Source organism: Colletes latitarsis, chromosome 10 (assembly GCF_051014445.1).
Source record: "Colletes latitarsis isolate SP2378_abdomen chromosome 10, iyColLati1, whole genome shotgun sequence".
NCBI classification, from domain to species: domain Eukaryota; kingdom Metazoa; phylum Arthropoda; class Insecta; order Hymenoptera; family Colletidae; genus Colletes; species Colletes latitarsis.
In genome coordinates, this window is record NC_135143.1 from 26,893,867 (window position 1) to 26,916,123 (window position 22,257).

Sequence of the window (22,257 nt, forward strand, 5' to 3'; positions counted from 1 at the left end):
AATAAATAAAAATGCAAGAGACACTCATCTCCAAAATTCTTGTGGTTTTCTTGAAAAAAATTCCCAAAGATGACTTACTTTTTCAATCCTGAAAACAGGAGACTCCCTTAATCTGGTATCATAACAATTTTATTTAATATCATAACTTCTACAATTTTTACATTCTCGTAATGAAAAAATTCATGCATATAGCCAGAAGATAAATAAATAAAAATGCAAGAGACATTCATCTCCGAAAATCTTATAGTTTTCTTGAAAAAAATTCGCAAAAATAACTAATTTATTTGACCCTCAAAATAGTAGACCCCCTTAATCTTATATCATAAGAGTTTTACTTAACATCATAACTTCCACAATTTTCATTTGTTCGTAATGAAAAAATTCATGCATATAGCCAGAAGATAAATAAATAAAAATGCAAGAGACACTCATCTCCGAAAATCTTATAGTTTTCTTGAAAAAAATTCGCAAAAATAACTAATTTATTTGACCCTCAAAATAGTAGACTCCCTTAATCTTATATAGTAGCAATTTTATTTAACATCATAACTTCCACAATTTTTACTTGATCGTAATGAAAAAATTCATGCATATAGCTGGAAGATAAATAAATAATAACGAACGTTTGTCGACTCAAAACTGATTTTCTGGAGAACGAAAGTCTCTCTTCTGCCTAAATTCTTATACAGTTGAAATGAATTTTTTAAGATGCACAGGTCTCTAAAGTGTTAAAAAAGTTTAAAAATGCCAATTTTATACTGAAATTATCGAGTAACCACGTTTATACTTTTACAGTTTTTGGGCCTTATTGTGGTTATTAATGTGTAACTTTTTCAGTATTTTCGGTACGATGAAACTTATTTAAAAAAATAAAAATCCTTGTTTGTTTACATTAAGTATTTGGTTGACTCGATGTTTATTAGATACGATATAGATATGCATAATAACGAATGAAACGAAGTATGTAGACAATTTTGTCTTTCGTTAATTTTTTTTTTAATCAAATATGGCTGTTCATTTTCCCTTCTCCGTTTGTATACAGGGTTAATCGTGTAAGCTGTTGGAAGCTGAATTCATAAAATTTTTCTTCCAGCACACGCTGCAACGATCCTCGTGCCTCGTATTTTCCAGAGTCGTTGGTCTTTCTTTGTACGCAATGTCCTTTAATGCTCCCCAAAGGAAAAAATTGAACGGTGTTAAGCGCGGCGAACGAACTGGCCACCGATTCGGAAAAACGTCATCAAAGGCAATTCTTACGCTCAATGCATAATGTGCAGAACATACGTCATGTTGATACCACATTCCCTAACGAATGTTCAGCCATAGGGACACTAAAATAAATAATATTGCATTAGTCGTAAAAATTAACGCAAATATCAGAGATCAAATAATCAAATAATTCACTGAAAACACAAATACATCTTCAAAATGTTCTGCCCCAAAGCTTCATCCCCAATTAATTTTAATTATGAGTTTTTTAATTGAATTTTATTCAAATCTTTAATCTTACAATTTTCTTCGAGTGAGTAAAACATTGTAAATCAACTTTGTTCGAGTCTGTCTCTGTTTGAAACAATCCATGTGTGTTTGGAGCTAATAAGAAAAAGTGGTGATTTTAGGATTAAATTTTATTGAAATCTTTAAACTTGCAATTTTCTTTGAGCGAGGAAGCCATTGTAAATCAGCTTTATTCGAGTCCATGTGTGTTTGGAGGTAATGAGAATGCCAATGGATCTCTATTAACCGAACTATGTACTACCCTCGACTGGTTTGTACAAATGAAGTTCCACTTTATAGCCTAATCCTAATCGATCGATCGAAACTATGGGAGCATTTCCTGTATGAGAGTATGTGTCTATGTATGTATGCCTTTATCTCCTGCAACATCTCAACAAAACATTTATGGACTTCTTTTTACGCAACATTTTAGTACTCTTTCATTAGTAGAGCGCAGAATGGACGAAAAAATTCGAGACATCCTGTATGAGACTGGTAGAAAACATCGTACGACACATTTTGGCCAGCCTCGAGTTTGAGCATGCCATTTCCCCGGGGAGTTCGCCAAATAGCGTCGCGGAGGAAGTCGTTGCGCTAATGCATGAGAATGTATTAACGTCACGTTGGAATTACAACGGGGATACACTCGTAGCCTGATTAAAACTACCAGACATCGTGACCCAGTAGTCTTTCCGATATGTTTACCGAGCACAGTACTTTGTACGAGCGTTAACAATGGCACCTTTAGCTTTCTCCGGTTGCCTCTCGAGCGGAGTCGAGCACGCAGCGAAATCGATTGCTGGTATAATACATTTCATACCGTCGTACGTATGCAAACGTGCATCTTTCACCGAGCCGAGAATTTTTCTCCCGATCTCATTGAGGGGAGCTTGAATATGGCGGAGTTTAACCACGGACGTCGCGTAAAAGAGGCCACGCGCGAGGGTGGCACGCGAAGTCGTTGAAAATTAGCGTTCCTTCTGATCGAGCCGAAATTCCCGTTTATTTGTGCGAGAAACATCAATCTTTTAAAAATCAGATTCCTCTATCTTAAATTTTATGCAATTTATTTTTATTTTGCTTTCGTTGCCACGAGTAAGTCTTCTATTTTTCAAGAAATCAATAAATATGGAGCTAATTTTGTTTCACTTTTCATTTGCATGCTATGGAAATATAGAAAAAGATATATTTTGTTTAATACGTTTCAATGTAACACTAAAAAAGTGTACACGTATATTTCGTCTACTGTTTTCGATTTTCAACAAGTTTCCTTTGCTTGTTAAAAATGTTAGAAGAAATTCACCATGTGAATATTTATATGAAACGATATTTCTTGCCAAACGAGACATTTGTTGCAAGTATACAAACTAGTATTTCAAGTTTTACCTCGTCGACGTTCGATTATCTAGCAACAAAAAATTGCAATATTCTCTAAATTAATTTCACCGGAGGCATCAGCAAAAGTACCAAGTTTCTAATCAATTTTACTCTCAATCAGTTGCTTAGAACCAGCAATCGAATTAACGATGACGCGTTATTACCGCAATCAGTTTCTGATGAGAGGATTAATCGAACAGCCGTGGATCAAAGAGTACGCAAGCGTTTCGACAAAGCCGTACTAAAATTCCGCTCGGTGAATTAGTAGGGTAAACAATTAATTACGAATTTGCGTAGCGCGGCGTATCAGCCGATGCCGTAGTATGCCGGGTGCAGTGAACCTTTTCGGAGCGTGACAGATGAATATAAACTTAACGCGGCCAAAATTATGCGTTCGCGTCTATAATTAAACCCGGACTAACGGCGACGCCGGTTTCCCGGTGAAGACCGCTCGAATCGGAGACCTGATTCGAACGAACTCTCGTAAAAATATAGGCTTTTCCAATATGAACGACAGACCTTTCGATCGCCACGACCGCCATATTTGTTCTTATATTCGGTAGCATTCAAAAACGAATTTTGCAAAGAATTGGAAAGGCTACAAAATCGTAAATATAAAAGCTGACAATTGTAAACTACGTAACTTATTTGTTATTACTTATTATTTGTTTCAGTACTGATATTCCTAACCCCACTAAAATTCATGAATCCTACTCAAATTTATTTCCTTCAACATTTCAACTTGAGAATTAATTAATATATAAATGACGTGAGAATCGAAGTGTTAACAATTGCTTTCATCTCAATGCAACTATCATAAAAATATAAGCTTTTTCAATATGAACGACAGACCTTTCGATCGCCACGACCGCCATGTTTGTTCTTATATTCGGTAGCATTCAGAAACGAATTTTGCAAAGACTTGGAAACGCTACAAAATTGCAAATATAAAAGCTGACAATTGTAAGAACTTATTTATTATTACTTATTATTTGTTTCAGTACTGATATTCCTAACCTTACTAAAATTCAAGAATCTTACTCAAATTTATTTCCTTCAACATTTCAACTTGAGAATTAATTAATATATAAATGACGTGAGAATCGAAGTGTTAACAATTGCTTTCATCTCAAAGCAACTATCATAAAAATATAAGCTTTTCCAATATGAACAACAGACCTTTCGATCGCCACGACCGCCATGTTTGTTCTTATATTCGGTAGCATTCAGAAACGAATTTTGCAAAGACTTGGAAACGCTACAAAATTGCAAATATAAAAGCTGACAATTGTAAAAACTTATTTATTATTACTTATTATTTGTTTCAGTACTGATATTCCTAACCCCACTAAAATTCATGAATCCTACTCAAATTTATTTCCTTCAACATTTCAACTTGAGAATTAATTAATATATAAATGACGTGATAATCGAAATATTAACAATTGCTTTCATCTCAATGCAACTCTCGTAAAAGTATGGGCTTTTCCAATATGAACAACAGACCTTTCGATCGCCACGACCGCCATATTTGTTCTTATATTCGGTAGCATTCAGAAACGAATTTTGCAAAGACTTGGAAACGCTACAAAATTGTAAATATAAAAGCTAACAATTGTGAACTACGTAACTTATTTGTTATTACTTATTATTTGTTTCAGTACTGATATTCCTAACCCCACTAAAATTCATGAATCCTACTCAAATTTATTTCCTTCAACATTTCAACTTGAGAATTAATTAATATATAAATGACGTGATAATCGAAATATTAACAATTGCTTTCATCTCAATGCAACTCTCGTAAAAGTATGGGCTTTTCCAATATGAACAACAGACCTTTCGATCGCCACGACCGCCATATTTGTTCTTATATTCGGTAGCATTCAGAAACGAATTTTGCAAAGACTTGGAAACGCTACAAAATTGTAAATATAAAAGCTAACAATTGTGAACTACGTAACTTATTTGTTATTACTTATTATTTGTTTCAGTACTGATATTCCTAACCCCACTAAAATTCATGAATCTTACTCAAATTTATTTCCCTTAACATTTCAACTTGAGAATTAATTAATATATAAATGACGTGATAATCGAAGTGTTAACAATTGCTTTCATCTCAATGCAACTATCATAAAAATATAAGCTTTTTCAATATGAACGACAGACCTTTCGAACGCCACGACCGCCATGTTTGTTCTTATATTCGATAGCATTGAGAAACGAATTTTGCAAAAACTTGGAAAAGCTACAAAATTGCAAATATAAAAGCTGACAATTGTAAGAACTTATTTATTATTACTTATTATTTGTTTCAATACTGATATTCCTAACCCCACTAAAATTCATGAATCCTACTCAAATTTATTTCCTTCAACATTTCAACTTGAGAATTAATTAATATATAAATGACGTGAGAATCGAAGTGTTAATAATTGCTTTCATCTCAATGCAACTATCATAAAAATATAAGCTTTTTTAATATGAACGACAGACCTTTCGAACGCCACGACCGCCATATTTGTTCTTATATTCGGTAGCATTGAGAAACGAATTTTGCAAAGACTTGGAAACGCTACAAAATTGCAAATATAAAAGCTGACAATTGTGAACTACATAACTTATTTGTTATTACTTATTATTTGTTTCAGTACTGATATTCCTAACCCCACTAAAATTCATGAATCCTACTCAAATTTATTTCCTTCAACATTTCAACTTGAGAATTAATTAATATATAAATGACGTGAGAATCGAAGTGTTAACAATTGCTTTCGTCTCAGTAACGTTAAAATAGAAGGTAACCTTAATTTCGTCATAAAAATGAATCGCCATTTTGAACAGATGGCTCTGTCGATAAGCAGATTCGTCGAATTCGGGGAGATGGTGATCCCCCATTGAAAAATTACTGTATAATGTAGTTTTTTGACGAAGTTACGGGCATTTACTTTCATTAAAAATGAGTGAACCCTCCAAGCAGGGACTCGTTTATTTCCACCATCAAAGAAACTGTCGTGGCGGCGGAAACCGTGACATAATTACACGTGGACCCGTAACCTTACGGTAGGGAGAAGGAATACGGGACGAGAACGCGCGAATAGAACTTTGGGCGAACAAAAACAGACAAAGAGGCGACAGAAACAACGAAACCAGAGGCGTGAACGGGTGTTTCGTAACGATTACGAGGCGGCCGACTGCGACCGCGTAATAAAAGAGAGCTCCGTAGCTTCGTGAAACGGGGTTAACGATAGATGTACCTGATTTAATTGTTTTCGAGAACCACTCCGGGCAGCCCCGACATCGCGCGGAATCCGTCTTTCGCGAATCGAAATGTTGCTTTCGCGATCCTTGGCGCCAAGTTGCACGTGAACTCGGATTCGCCTTAATTGCGCCCACCAGCGGGCTTGCGGCTACGCGAAACCGGAAAGCCAGCCGAAGGAAAGTAATTTCTGGAATTGCAAGAAACGCGGGGGCATCGGGAAGCCCTTTGATCCGACGTGAAAGATTAAGTCCGGACGAATTAATTGGATTGATCGCGACGGCCACGCTTACTCTCAAAATTGTGACGAATTGCTTCTATTAAGTGGCGCCGCCATTTTCGCCATTTTCGAGCCCCCGCGAGCCTCTACCGTCTTTTCGCTAATTTTCCGCGATAAAAGATAATGGTCTGTTAATGGCGGTGTTCCCAATTATTGGGTTGTAACGTATTTACTTATTTATTTATTTTTATAATTTTTTTACAAACTTGATTTAAATTACAGGATATTCGACCACCCCGGAGAAAAATTTTAATGGGAAATTCTAGAGACCAAAATAAGACGAAAATCAAGAATACTAATTTGTTGATTGAGGCTTCGTTAAAAAGTTATTAACATTTAAAGTTTCACCCGTACTGAATTTTTTTCTCGAAAGTGGGTAGGATTTCGAGGGTATGTCTAATGACCAAAAATGATTGTAATTGACCCCCGTAACCGAAAATAATTTTTCCATAACTATTTAACAAAGCATCCATCAACAAATTGATATTCTTGATGTTCGTCTTATTTTGTTAAAAATGAATTTATTAATTAATTTTAATAATTTATTGTTAAAAATAAATTAATAAGAATTTCAAATAGTATGGTTAGTAATGTTCTCTCCCTTTAAAAATATATTTTGAAAACATATTGTAATTCATAATTTCCGTGAATAGAAAATCTGTCGAGAGGCACAGGTTCTCAAGTTGAAATGCTGCACAACGTTGACCGTAGAAATTACATCTTAAAATACTTTATCGTGTATAATTTGAGTTTGACCTACATTAGAAACACGACAAGGGACGTATGATTTAAATAGCATGGCGGTCCACGTTTCCTGTTGTTTCGTGTCATGCAGGCTCGTTGCTACTAATTCCGTAAACTCCCGCGGCTATGAATGACCGTAATTCTTCTGTGGTTTAGATGTGAAACAATATTTCTGACGTACTACACCCGAAACCATGTGTATTTTAACAAATCGAGGTACTCGTTTCATAACTGGTAAATCTACTATTAACACTATCGTTCAAACTGTTCTTTTATTATCGTAGTTAATTTTTTTTTTTAATAATCACACTACCAAGTAGATCTTTCATCGCGTTTTTTAAAACAGAAACCTATTTCAGGGGATATTTCGCATTTGATGCCAACCTGCAGAGCGAGCGTTAATTTTTACAGCTTTGTGGTTCTATTTGAAAAAAATTTTGCAGGTTTTTAATTAACGTACGAGGAATGGGGCAATCAGTTCCAGGAATTTTAACAGTAAACAGAGTAGCAAACAAAGTTCATCTTTTCGACACACACTGTACGATGGTATAAGGTAAATCAGTAACCACAAAGTTATTGCTTCTACTTTCAATCAGAGTGACGTTAATTTTCACTCGAGATCGCCAATTTCTGAGAGAATATTCACCCAACTGCTGGTGTACCAGAAACTTCGTCAAAAGTCTCCCTACCTCCCCCCCCCCCCCAACTTCCCCCAAGAAAATTTGTCAAAGTTGGCTCGTGTTCAGACTCCGCAAACCACTTTGACGAAAACCTTTTCCTTTTCGAGACCGCATCGACGAACTAGCGGCGAATGCAAGAAAAGACGAGTACTCGCATCAGCGTCAATCGAAGAGGCAAAAAGTAGACCGACTAACAGATGGCGGAAATCCATGAAGGAATCAAAAAGAAAGGTAGAAAGAAGATTGCTGAGTGATAAAGGATCTAACTTCCACTGCTTGGATCGTTACAGAACTTTCCGTTACAGACTGACAGTCCTTGTCGAGAAACATTTCAAAGGCTGATTTCACCTAGATCGCTCTATTTTCGAAAAACATCCGTTAACTGTGACGGTAACTGTGATTATGAGAAATTAAAACATTTGACCCCTATCTTTTTCATCTGTACCTGAAATAGGGGACAATATAGTCAACAGTTTCGAATTGAAATTGTTAAAAGTATCTTTCGATATCTTTGGTAGAAATAGTGTTAAATATCTCATTCGTTGGTGATAGGAAAATATATTTCTTGCAAGAACGACACGGAATTTAATTGTTGCAACGAGTTTGTTCCAAGCCAGTAGAAGCAGTGTCAATCTAGAATCTCTGTATTCGAAAGTAGCCAATTGGAAAGTAGGTGGGTGAATTACGGCGGTCGTACGATTTTGATCCGATCATTATTCTCTATTACGAGGTTCGCGAATCTTCCAATTTGTTGGTTTAAGAAACATTAGAGAATGATATTCGTGGAGGTTGTTACGGTCACCACGGGGGTAGAAAATGCGGTAAAAGGGAATAAGGAAACGGATTATTTTCCTTCCTTGCACTGCGAGATAAATTGCCCTGGTGCGGTGGAACTGGAGGCTGAAATTGCAATTTCATAAATTCGAGTGGGTTCCGTAATGCTCATTCTCTGCATCATTCCTCTTCTCCCCGGACCCCTCTTCTATTTCTCTTCATTTTTGCTCGAGTCTTATTTTTCCAACGTCATATGCAACGGCAAACTCAATAATTACTGCATCGTCTTCTCTGCAACATAATTCGTGGAAACGCTTTCAGCAGCGGATGTTTCCACTTCCAGTTTCCAAATTCGAATTTGCCGACAGAAATTTTCTAAACGATCCTCGAAAACAGTTCGAAAGAGCACTAAAATCTTCATTAGGGCAATCCAAGTGAATACGATAATGATTCTTAAGATGAAATGGAAAATGTTCAACTTACGAATCACGTATAGAGTTCATTTTGAGAATTATTAGTATACTACATTTGCAGATACACTTAATAAGCAGTGGTTCTTAAGGTGAAATGGGGATGTTCAACTTACGAATCACGTATAGAGTTCATTTTGAGAGTTATTAGTATACTACATTTGCAAATACACTTAATAAGCAATGGTTCTTAAGGTGAAATGGGAATATTCAACTTACGAATCACGTATAGAGTTCATTTTGAGAATTATTAGTATACTACATTTGCAAATACACTTAATAAGCAATGGTTCTTAAGGTGAAATGGGGATGTTCAACTTACGAATCACGTATAGAGTTCATTTTGAGAATTATTAGTATACTACATTTGCAGATACACTTAATAAGCAATGGTTCTTAAGGTGAAATGGGGATGTTCAACTTACGAATCACGTATAGAGTTCATTTTAAGAATTATTAGTATACTACATTTGCAAATACACTTAATAAGCAATGGTTCTTAAGGTAAAATGGGAATATTCAACTTACGAATCACGTATAGAGTTCATTTTGAGAATTATTAGTATACTACATTTGCAAATACACTTAATAAGCAATGGTTCTTAAGGTGAAATGGGAATATTCAACTTACGAATCACGTATAGAGTTCATTTTGAGAATTATTAGTATACTTCATTTGCAAATACACTTAATAAGCAATGGTTCTTAAGATGAAATAGGAAATATTCAACTTACGAATCACGTATAGAGTTCACTTTAAGAATTATTAGTATACTACATTTGCAAATACACTTAATAAGCAATGGTTCTTAAGGTGAAATGGGAATATTCAACTTACGAATCACGTATAGAGTTCATTTTGAGAATTATTAGTATACTTCATTTGCAAATACACTTAATAAGCAGTGGTTCTTAAAATGAAATAGGAAATATTCAACTTACGAATCACGTATAGAATTCACTTTAAGAATTATTAGTATACTACATTTGCAAATGCACTTAATAAGCAATGATTCTTAAGGTGAAATGGGGATGTTCAACTTACGAATCACGTGTAGAGTTCATTTTAAGAATTATTAGTATACTACATTTGCAAATACACTTGATAAGCAATGGTTCTTAAGATAAAATAGGAAATATTCAACTTACGAATCACGTATAGAATTCACTTTAAGAATTATTAGTATACTACATTTGCAAATACACTTAATAAGCAATGATTCTAAAATGAAATAGGAAATATTCAACTTACGAATCACGTATAGAATTCACTTTAAGAATTATTAGTATACTACATTTGCAAATGCACTTAATAAGCAATGGTTCTTAAGATGAAATGGGAAATGTTCAACTTATGAATCACGTATAGAGTTCATTTTAAGAATTATTAGTATACTACATTTGCAAATACACTTAATAAGCAATGGTTCTTAAGATGAAATAGGAAATATTCAACTTACGAATCACGTATAGAATTCACTTTAAGAATTATTAGTATACTACATTTGCAAATGCACTTAATAAGCAATGATTCTTAAGATGAAATAGGAAATATTCAACTTACGAATCACGTATAGAATTCACTTTAAGAATTATTAGTATACTACATTTGCAAATGCACTTAATAAGCAATGATTCTTAAGATGAAATGGGGATGTTCAACTTACGAATCACGTATAGAGTTCACTTTAAGAATTATTAGTATACTACATTTGCAAATACACTTAATAAGCAATGATTCTTAAGATGAAATGGGGATGTTCAACTTACGAATCGTGTTCGAAGTTCACTGTAAGAATCATTACTACGTTTGCAAATATACTGAATATGATATAAATACTGGATAGAAATGTAGAACTCGATGTGTAAAAGCTTAAAAATACATAAATTTGCTATATTTCCGAGGCAATAAGAGTAGCTCCTTAACAATATTTACTAAATATCGGGGTAATCTTGAACATATTAATTTGCTTTTGGTTCTATTATAAAATATTGTCAACTATAATTTCGACGAGACCTGGGAGTATTCGAGTCGTCGGATTTTGAATTTTTGCCAGACTTTCTGGGCGTCTACCCCACGTTGGGTCGGACAATACACCGTTGGTACGCCAGGAATAGCAATGCAAACGCAGTTTAGTTTACCGCAACTTCATTACAATGCCTCTAGATGCTTTATGTATTTAAGGGCCGTGTGTATAGCCCACAGCATGTGCACACGACGTGTGCCGCGTTACCGGCGTATCAGAGTATTTCGGTTCAGCATATAGGTCAACGTTTCAGAGATTACATCTACGACGGAGAATAAAACATCCCGTGTTACAAGGAGGCCGCCGCGGCCGATGGTATCGACGCCATCCGGACGCGCGTTCGAACAGATATCGTCTCGTTGTTAGTTTCTCGTTGATCTCCGATAAACTTCTCGACAAGATTCGTCGATGCAATTAACGTACCGACGTAACTGCTGCTACGTCTCGAGCGACGAGCGTGAGAAGCGAGGAGAAACCGTGGACCGCGACGGGCAAATAAATCGTGTGCTTTAACGTATTAATTAGAGCACAGATCGGGAAAAGATCGCGGGGCTCGAACAGCGTGCCCAGACGGTGTTTACGAGAGGCTGTTCGAAACTTTGCAGACTCGTATTCTAGCTCGATGAAGGGTGGAGAAGGGATTGATAATTAAAGAGTTTGCTAATTATCAATAACTGGTCTATTCTCCTGGTTCACGTACTCTTAAATTCAAGGAGGCCTTCGAAATACCCTGTACGACTGTTCAAGAAAATCTGAGAGAAAGATTGTCAGGAGTAACAAGGCAAAACTTAATCGTAAATCTCACTTGCGTCGATAAAGTAGAGCAGGTAATCGATCGCCACCTGTTGGATCATGTGTTGATTTTTCGATCAGTCTGTAATGTACTGTAACACGTGTCGTACCGCCTATTGTCTTCTCATTAGTTGTTATAAATAAAACGTATACAATTAAAATAATATACCGTGCAGTAAAATCTCAACAAAGATTCGACTTTTTGAAAGATGTAAAACAGAGTAGCCCTTTAAAACATGAACGAAGTTAGCACCGTAGGTAGAGTGCGGGAGTTTCGTTGTCTACGATGGTCTTTCCGTGTTTGGGCGTTAATAGGCGAACCGGGGCTAAGCCTGTCACGTGCAGTACGCAGAACCTTTCGGTGTAAAGGCACTCCGGGTTCAAGAGAAATTTATCGGTGATCATGCGATTCACGGGCGCGAGGAGGGCGTGAAGGGAAAATGGAAGGCGCCTCTGGGAAAGCAACAAGTTCGCGACGCCTTTATCCTCGCAGGCTATCCTTTTGTGCCCCTGGAACTTGGCCAACAGTGGCTCACCGCTGCCCGTCGACCCCCTCTTCTCTTCGTTTATCCTCCGCCTTCCCTTCGCTTCTTATCCGACCGAAAGTGCAATCAATCATACCGGAGGGCGATCAGTTTTTAAGGATGATTGCGATCGAAGTCCGAGCGCGATTGCCCGTGCTACGAAATTCAGTCAATTTTCATTCTGTCGATTGACGATTCGTAAAGTGAACGTCGCTCCAGCTCGTATCGTTTTTAAATGTCAGCTTTCGCGCTTCTTTTAGAAGAATGCTCCCCAGTCGGGGAGGGATAGAAATGTTCAACTTACGAATCACGAGGTTCATTTTAAGAATCATTACTGTATTAGGGATAGGGACAGTAACGTAAGATTATTGGAAACGAAAAGGTTCTTAGAACATTTGAATTTTACAATCTCAAATTACATAAAGTCCAGATATGTTTCATAGGATCGAAGACCTTATTATCGTATCAAGGTATTATATTGATCCTTCGAAATGTTGCAAGACGAAATTATTAACGCTGACAAGCTCTTGGATTTCATATCTCGCGATATCGAGTCTTGTTTGCCCGAGGAAGGTCAAGTGTCAAACATGACCTGATTAATGACAGTTAGTATGCCTTTCGGGCGGTCCTATAACGGCCGCCTCATCGACATTCGTGTCTAACCGCAAGAGCTACATTCCCTAATCATTGACCTATACCAATGAACAGAATGCTGCGTTTGCTGGAACAGGAGAGATCCATCCATTATTCCGTACGATGGATTCCGCGATGATTCATGGGAATCGGCTTTATCTAGATCGACCATGTTGCACTCGATGCCCAATTGGGCAAGTTCCAGCAAACCAGCTTTCACTGGCAAGCGTTTCGTGGTGTGATAAAATTTGCAAACACTCAGACACGCGTGTAAATGTATAACACGTGTATACAATAGATAGATGTACAATAGATAGAAAACATAAGAGGAATGTGTTAAGGAAGAAGATAGCAAATCAACCAAGCGAGAGGAATAAGCCAGAGCTATAAAGGAGGAAAACAAAGACACTGCTGAAACCATTTGTGCAGTCAGCCTGGAAGGCGCAAACGATGATTGGATTCGGTGTTCAATCTGTCCATGAAGTTTGTGCTGACGTTTCACAGTGCGCGAACAACTATATTTCTGGCCATCGCAGATTACTCTGAAGCTCTTCTATGTTTCTCTGTCCAGTACTAGGTATCACTTAAGTTTATTAGATTATTGGATTGAAAGCATGTGCAATTAGAAATAGCTGACTATACAGGGTGTTCGGTCACCCCTGGAAAAAATTTTAATAGAGGATTCTAGAGGTCTAAATAAGACGAAAATCAAGAATACCAATTTGTTGATGGAGGCTTCGTTAAAAAGTTATTAACGATTAAATTCAAAAGTTTCAAATCGTTCTGGAAAAATTATTTTCAGTTGCGGGGCTGAATTACAATCATTTTTGGTGAATACACATACCCCTGAAATCCTACCCACTTTCGAGAAAAAAATTCGAGTAGGTACTGAAATTTTTAGACGAAATTAAAAAATTTCAAATCATACTAAGAAAAATTATATTTAGTTACAGTGGGCAATTGCAATCATTTTTGAGCAAAAAGCAAACGACGCGTATTTTAATGTAGAATATGTAGAAATTCTAAAAATATTCGAAAAGTCTAAAATGAGAAAAACCCCATAAATATGGTCAAATTTTCAAACAGCCATAACTCCTATGATAGTGAATATATTTCAATGAAACTTTTTTCTGAAGTAGAGCTCATGGGTACCTACATGAAAGTATTAGACAACTTTTCTGTAGGGTGTCAAGTAAAATTATCAAAAATGAAAACCTAATTTTTAAGAAAAATCGACAGGGGGTAGGTGCTGAAAATTTTCGGCAAAAAACAATTTTTTCAAATCGTTCTAAAAAAATTATTTTCGGTTTCGGGGGGTCAATTACAATAATTTTTGGTGAACAGACCTACCCCCGAAATCCTACTCACTTTCTAGAAAAAAAATTCAGTACTTTATATATTCAAATATTCTAATAAATGCTATTAGATTTGCAGAACAATAAACAATATTAACATTAAATATTTACCTATTTAATACGTGGCTATCTCTTGTCTAAAACTGCACAATTCGCTCTCACGGACGCTATTAAAATGTCTGCCAGCGTGGCGTGATCAGTTTATGTTTTCATAATAATTGAAAGCACAATGCTATCTTTTCTCATCTTAAAGATATAACCGTCGAAACAACTCACCCCCGGAACTTCTAGCCCCGGTCTCCCCTATTATTGACACGCGATTCGTGCACCGAAAGCAACTCCCCTATAATTTTCTGTTTATTCAAAGGAAACCTTAAGTGTTCTTAAGGAATAACAAATATGTCAGCCATGACGGTTGAAAGTTCGATCGTTCTTATCGAAAAGCCCTCGTACGATCCTTCTTTTCAGATTTTTGGGCAGAGCTGCACGATGGAGGGGCGTACAATGAGATTCGTGTTCCGTGACCGCGGCAGGCTTATTAATATTGCACGCTTCGAAGCAAACTTTTATCACCGGGCGTATTTGTTCGCGTTGCCTCGTCCCGTATTAGCGTCCGCAACTACGCGAAACGTCCGCGCACAACGCTTAGTTCCCAGCCACACGGGCATTATGGGCCGTTCTGAACTTCATGGAACTTTCAATACTTTCTCTTCCGCGCATTCTTTCGCCCCCGATCTCTTTCATTTCCTCTTTCCCCTTCGTTTTCCCCCGCCGCTCGAGGGGGGAGAAAAGGGTGAGTCCGTCGAGCAAATAAGGGGTCGCGCCCATTATTTCATTCCCGGGGATAAAAATTCACCGAAAAGTTTTGATTAACGTCTACCGAAATTCGCCCGTGCGATCGGTGACGATAAATTGCGAAGCATTTCGTCGGGGCTCCGACGTGCCCCGAAAACTCAGCGCGAAACTCCGTGTCTCTCGCGTCGATTTTTATGAAATGTATGTCTTTAAACGAATTTATCAAACTTAATACCGATTCACAGATTAATCACTGAGATTTTTTATCTATTATTTACTAAGAAATCTATTAAAGATCTTATAATTACTGCGTACGGTCTCATATTTAAGGGTAATACGATTCTTAAGAAATTTGAAAACAAGTGGTCAAGAAGGCATTTATCGTTCAAAGAGTTGTGACTACTCGTATTCGTACACTATAATTGTGATTCACTATAAAGGAACTGCAATTGTTATTTCTTATGAATTCCATGTATTTATTTTTTACCAAATGTCGTTTATTACAATTGTGTTACTTCTCTATTTAGAAAGTAGTTTTTGTCTTGTCTTTCATTTAGTTTATTTAAACTTATTTTATTTAGTAACATTTTATTTAACTTCCTTTAATTTTTAATTTTAATTTAGCTTTAAAACAGCGGTCATCCGCTAATAACTGACAAGTTTTATTATTAATTTACTTAAATACAAACCTCTAAGTATCTCAATATATGTATAAAAAAATGGAGTCGTACCATTTTCAAATACAACACAATTCGTAAGAAACAACCTTTTTTCAGGTATAATGAATCGCCGTTATAGCGTACGAATACGAGTCGTAACAGTATACGATTTTCTCACTTCGTTTTATTTTGTATATTTCGTTTCGACGACTAATGGCAATTGGAAAGAATTAAACGTTCGAAATCTATTTCGTTGGTACACGACGAAGTTGCAGCAATTAAGTGTATTTCACAGTAGCGGGACGGTTGCTCGCCATTCGTGCTCATTAGTCAAGGATTAGCATTCTCCTCTTTTTCGACGTACATTTTCAACACTCCTGCAGCTCGAAGGGCTTTCCCGTTAAATCCTCGATATTTTTTATTTCTGTTTTCAGGCAAAATTTCGCGTGATGGTGGAGGAGAACGCAGCGACAGGCGCCCGGCTTGACGGGGAGCTGGAACGAGCGAGGGGCGAGTGCGCCACGCTCCGTGGAGAGTTAAGGGATGTTCGTAGCGCTTTGCCGGTGGTACTAAACAATAATAACGGTGCGGGAAACAGTACAGCCGCTGGTGGCAACAGCAACAATAACGCCACCGGCAGCGCCACGAATAACAGCAACGCCGGGACGCAGGAGGCGACCGAGGGTCAGCAACAACAATCGCAGGAGGATGGAAAAAGGCTCAGCGCCGGCAGCAGCCCCGTGGAAAAGAGAAGCTCGGCCAGCGACAAATCAGCCAGTCCCATCGATAAGAGAACCAGTCCGGTCGATAGGAAGGAGAGGACCAGTCCCATCGATCGACGAGCAAGCCCCATAGGTACGTTCAAAGAAAAATATTAAGAATATATTGAAAAACAGTGGTCGAAACTTCTGTGCGAACACTTCCATTTTGAGTAAAGATGGCAAGAATTTTGATAGTAATATTCGAGAAATGCCAAGAAATAATTAGGGAATAATAGAAACCTGAAGATTAATATTTAGAATTTGAGACAAAATTATTTCGTTTCTGTTCAAACAAAATATTAGAATTCAACGCACAAAAGAGTGTCATTTGTATATGTAATAGCTTTTAACACTAGACGTACCGATACTTCATGTATATTTTTTTTCATAAAGCATTTAAACATTTCAATATTTTTACTCTAAACATACTTTAACTTCGTACAGAAAATTTCCAAACTACGTTGAAATTTTTTAATTTTAATGGGATAGAAGATAAGACACCTTTGAAAACGAAGTTTGTTCCAAGTCAATACCGTAGATTCCGGAGAAAACAATTATTTACGAAAAAAATGGCATAGTAATTACGCAAACATCCTGTGTACAAATTTTGAATTAATTTTCAATTAAATGAACAATTTGTGATCCAGTTTTATCGTACACTAGTCGTACGATCAGTGGAAATTGCTGAAACTTCTTTGGGTATGTAGCGTCCAAGTAAATTTCAAAATAAACATAGAAGATAGCAAAAATTATAGTAGGTGATATGTTCATTAGGTAGAGGATGAAATGCCCTTTAAAACGAGCGTTTGTGAGAGTCGATAGCTTTATTAGTTCCGGAGATATAGCGATTTTAGTTTCAAGTCGATGCGGTGGCTAGTTACGGAGATATAAGGATCGGAAGCGATTGTTTACGTTCATTGATATCAATGAACTCGCGCGCGTGAAAATAGTAAACAGTAGTGCGTAGTAAATTCTTGGAAATACTACGAGTTCCTGGTCACGTGACTGTCTCGACTCACGCGCGACAAGGAGGTACGACGCGACGCGTCAGACGGAGACAGAGATAGTCAAATTAAGAAAAATACCCTTTTACATAAATTACGATATCTCGAAAACGGGAAGTCGGATCGACAAAAACAAAAAACCATTTTAAAGAGGAAGCTTTGCCGCCGCTAACGATGCCTTAATAATTAATAAAACACTAATAGTTTCGGAACTGCACGCGTCTAAAGTTTTAGTATTTTTAATACGCGTTAATAGGCTATTGTACACGCGACGGACAGTGAGATAGTCGAATGAACAAAATTACCTTTTACATAACTTACGATATCTCGAAAACGGAAAGTCGGATCGCCAAAAACCAAAAGCCATTTTAAAGAGGAAGGTTTGCCGCTTCTAACAGTGGCTCGTTTATAAATAAAACGTTAATAGTTTCGAAACTGCACGCGCCTAAAGTTTTAGTAATTTTAATACATATTTTAAGACTGTTCTAAGACAGTGGAACACTGAAGATTCTATCATTTCATCTTTACTGCACATATATTTCCTATTTACATCGAAAACCAGAATTTGAGACAAAATTTTGTCCCCTTCTTTACATAAAAATATAAAAACAAACAATAAGAATAGTATACTATAGGATGTTCGGCCACCCCTGGGAAAAATTTTAATGGGGGATTCTAGAGGCCAAAATAAGACGAAAATCAAGAATACCAATTTGTTAATTGAGGCTTCGTTAAAAAGTTATTAACGTTTAAATCTTTATCCGTACTGAATTTTTTTCTCGAAAATGCGCAGGATTACGGGGGTATGTCTACTCACCAAAAATGATTGTAATTGACCCCCGCAACTGAAAATAATTTTTCCAAAACGATTTGAAATTTTTTTTTTCCGGTCGTAAAATTTCACACCTTCTCGAATTTTTTTCTAGAAAGTGGGTAGGATTTCGAGGGTATGTCTATCCACCAAAAATGATTGTAATTGACCCCCGCAACCGAAAATAATTTTTCCAGAACGATTTGAAATTTTTTATTTTAATTGTTAATAACTTTTTAACGAAGCCTCAATCAAGAAATTGATATTCTTAATTTTCGTCTTATTTTGGCCTCTAGAATCTCCCATTAAAATTTTTCCCAAATTAAATGACGCTAAAACAATATTCTGTGTTAGAAATTGCAAAGAAAATTTTTAAAACGGTCCCGCCACACTTATGTTCGATTACTTAAAATATTCTGCTTTTTATACCAATAATTAGATTTCACTCGTATCTTCCTTACTCCGTACATCGATCACATAATTTTGAATTCGAAGAAATCGTTCATCGTCCATCATTCCGTGGAAACAATACAAAGTCAGGCGCGAAAGAGTTCTTACACGATCCAAGTTTTCGAGCGGATGCGTTCCTTTCGCTCGTGTTGGGTTTTCGGACGTATGCAAAGCTTCGCGGAAAGTTCCGCGATGTATAATAATTTGAAACCAGAGTTCTCGCGTAGCTCACGGTCGAAACTTTATCTTGATTCCCTGGAACACCGTGTACCTTATATCTCGTAGTTACTTGCTGCCACTTTTACGGCTGGCCATGACTCACCATTTCCTCGTCCAACTTGTAACACTCTGTCGGAACCGGGGCAACCACCCCCGCCGTACCGCCTGTCAGCCTCTGTCGACTCCCTTCTCGTACCAGTACGAGATTGCATTACTTTTTAAACGCATGATCTCTTCTCGCGAGATGCGAAATTTAATCACTTTACTGGATATATTTCGCTGTCGACCCTGGGACCAGTCCACTTCGATTAAACTTACCTCAGACGTTCGCGTAATAAAATTAGGGACGACAGGGTGTGCTGCGCTTCCACTTTAACACAAATGTAATACGTTCATCCCCGTACCGTAACAATTTAACTACGCTGTACGGAATGGAAAATTTCGTTTAACGCGTGGAATGGCGTGGCGGTCACCGATGACCGGCGCTTTGTCAATTTTTCAATATATATTTCAATACTTCCAATACCAGTGACATAGATAGCTAAAATAAATATTAAAAAATTTACAAATAACAACTGCTGTGATGAACTGTTGAATATTACACGCCATTATTAATACCAAATAAATCCAAAATAATTGAGGCGTGGCATATCAATTTTTATACAAAAGCTACATACAGAGGAATGACCAAGTGTTTGAGTAACGAAATAAAAGAAAAAATCTTTCGAAATTAATTATAGTTTAGCGTCCTTTGTGACTAAAAGGATGAAATTTTTGGTGCAGAGAAACGGAATGGCTCGCCAAGTCGCAGCCCGAACGAGAAAGCACGGCGTCCTTACGCCCCGGCCCTGGAAAAAACACGACTGGGCGGTTCCGGCGGAAGCGTGGACTCGCGATCGGGCAGCGCCAGCCCCGATCGAGGATCCACAAACAGAAGCAACTTCCTTCACCGCGGGGGCAGCGATCGATCCAGCGTGGAGAGATTACGAATATCGACGAATCGCGACTCGCTGCGTTCCAGCAAGGAAATGAACGATCACGAGAAGGACATCGACAAGGATCTAGTGGATGGCGAGGTGCGGGTCGAAGAGGATAATGAACCACCTGGACCAGCCCCGGGCAGCAGACCCTCGTCCCCGGTTAATTCCCTGGGTGGGTAACCCAGCATTTAATTATGGAAGCCTTCCCTTTCAACTTCGCTCTCGTACATTCACTGTCTGCGATTGTTCTACCACCGGACTCATTCGTTCCTACGTTCCTGCGATTCCGTGGAATTAAACGGAGCTGGGCTTAAGATGAATGCAAGTCGAGTTTTTTTTTACATGGGGACCTCCGTGACTGGGGCTCGATGTTTATGCAAATTCCTAGTTCGATAAAAAAGGAAAACAAATCGACTCGCTGAGCGTCTTGTTCGGAGAACGTTCGAAAAACGGTCTTTTTACTAAAATTACTGTGTCTTGGGTGAATTACTGACACGAGTAGTAGAAATGAAAAAGGAAATCTTTATTTAAGGGAGTATTGCTTTCTTTGTGATTTTTTTTTTAACGACAGGTAGGTTATTTTGTACTGACACTTTGCAGATATATTTATTCGTCTTATAGATAAGTGCAGGATTTTTTCCATAAAAAAATATTAAAAATTGCGAGAGTTATAGCTCCTTGTCTTTAAAAAAACGCATTTAAACTGGCTTACATGATATTTTAAGATCTAGAAGACCGATTGACTTCAAATTTGGAGAGAATATTCAGCAGACACGCCTTTATCGCTGGAACGATTAAAAAATAGAAATTCGAAATTTGGAGTGTCGCCATTTTGACATCTCCCTAGTTCTTGCTATAACTACAACCTTCCTTATGAAGATACTTCAACCCCCTCTGTTTCAAATTATCTGGAATCCTGGAAGCCATTGGAGCACCTTTTCCAGAAGAGCCATCAAACAAGAAGTTATAATTCCCACGATTTTTAATATTTTTCCATGAAAAAAATATTGTACATGCTTGTAAGATGAATAAATATATCTACACAGTCTCAGTACAAAACAGCCCACCTGTCATTAAAAAAAAAATCACAAAAAGGGCCGTAAAATTGACAGTCTAGGCAGCAATACCTCCTTAATAGAAAAAGCTATGTTGTACGTTCGACATTCGCATAACGACTGCGTTCACTAGCGATCACGCCTCGCTGTGGCGGTGTGCGGACGCCATCTTTCGTTTTAAACATATACGCATTTGGATACAATGGAAAATTCCAGAATCTTCGAGTGAATGCTTTATACTTCCACTCTGGGTATTAAAATTTACCAGATCGTTGTGTTCCGTGAATTTTTAAAATATTTACTTAATTGCACTCTGAGTCATCCTAAACTCGCAATACTTTTTTAAACAGTGAAATAGTGTTCCTTGGCTTCTGTAATTTTCTCCCATTTTCTTGGCAGAAGTTGGACTCCAAAATGTCGGAATATTCAAATGTAAAGGGTGGTCAGGTTAAATTATTCTCCTTTAACTTATTAGTAGTCCGATCAAATGTTTGTCTGGGGCAACGTAGTGCAAGGAAGGCTTAAATATGGCTTCCAACGAACGTTCCGTGTTCTAATAAAATTATTGAAATGTTTCTTCAGGGATTGGCGATCCATTGGTAGCGTCTAGGCTGTCGAACATCCACGGTAGCAGCGGTGGCGGCGGATTCGTGGAACTGGCCAGCACAAGGAGGCTCCGATTGGAAAACGAACGCCTGGTGGCAGAAGTAGCAAGATTGAGGAGATTGCTACTCAGCGGAGCAGCGCGTGGCGAGGTTGGCTCCGAGGATGCAGCACTCGAGGAGGAAGCACGATTCGTCGCACTCGAGATGGAACTGCAACACGCCAAGGAAGCTCTTCAAGCTCTTAAGGCCGATCGAAAGAGGCTCAAGGCCGAGAAGTTTGATCTGCTTAATCAAATGAAAGCTCTTTACGGCACGTTGGAGGACAAGGAACGGGAATTACGCGACTTCATAAGAAATTACGAACAGGTGAGCGAAATCTTTTTCAAACGCAGACGTTTTCCGCATGCTGTGGTCACTCGACACTCGTAGTATACGCGAGCACGCTTGGTTTAAACAAAACACTCGCTATACGGGTCCTCTACTACAAATTAACTCTTTCGCAG

The 22,257-nt window shown here is 37.6% G+C and overlaps 1 protein-coding gene across 11 annotated transcripts in view; it reads left to right on the top strand.

Annotated features, from left to right (window-relative positions):
• Nucleotides 1–22,257, top strand: part of Liprin-gamma (liprin protein kazrin) — a 181,871-nt gene that overhangs the window by 120,790 nt on the left and 38,824 nt on the right. For all 11 annotated transcript variants that reach the window (XM_076776290.1, XM_076776288.1, XM_076776298.1 and 8 more), the window contains 3 exons: nt 16,304–16,724; nt 19,898–20,266; nt 21,732–22,120. In XM_076776290.1, the coding sequence (XP_076632405.1) occupies nt 16,304–16,724; nt 19,898–20,266; nt 21,732–22,120 (1,179 nt within the window). The remainder of the gene's footprint in view (nt 1–16,303; nt 16,725–19,897; nt 20,267–21,731; nt 22,121–22,257) is intronic.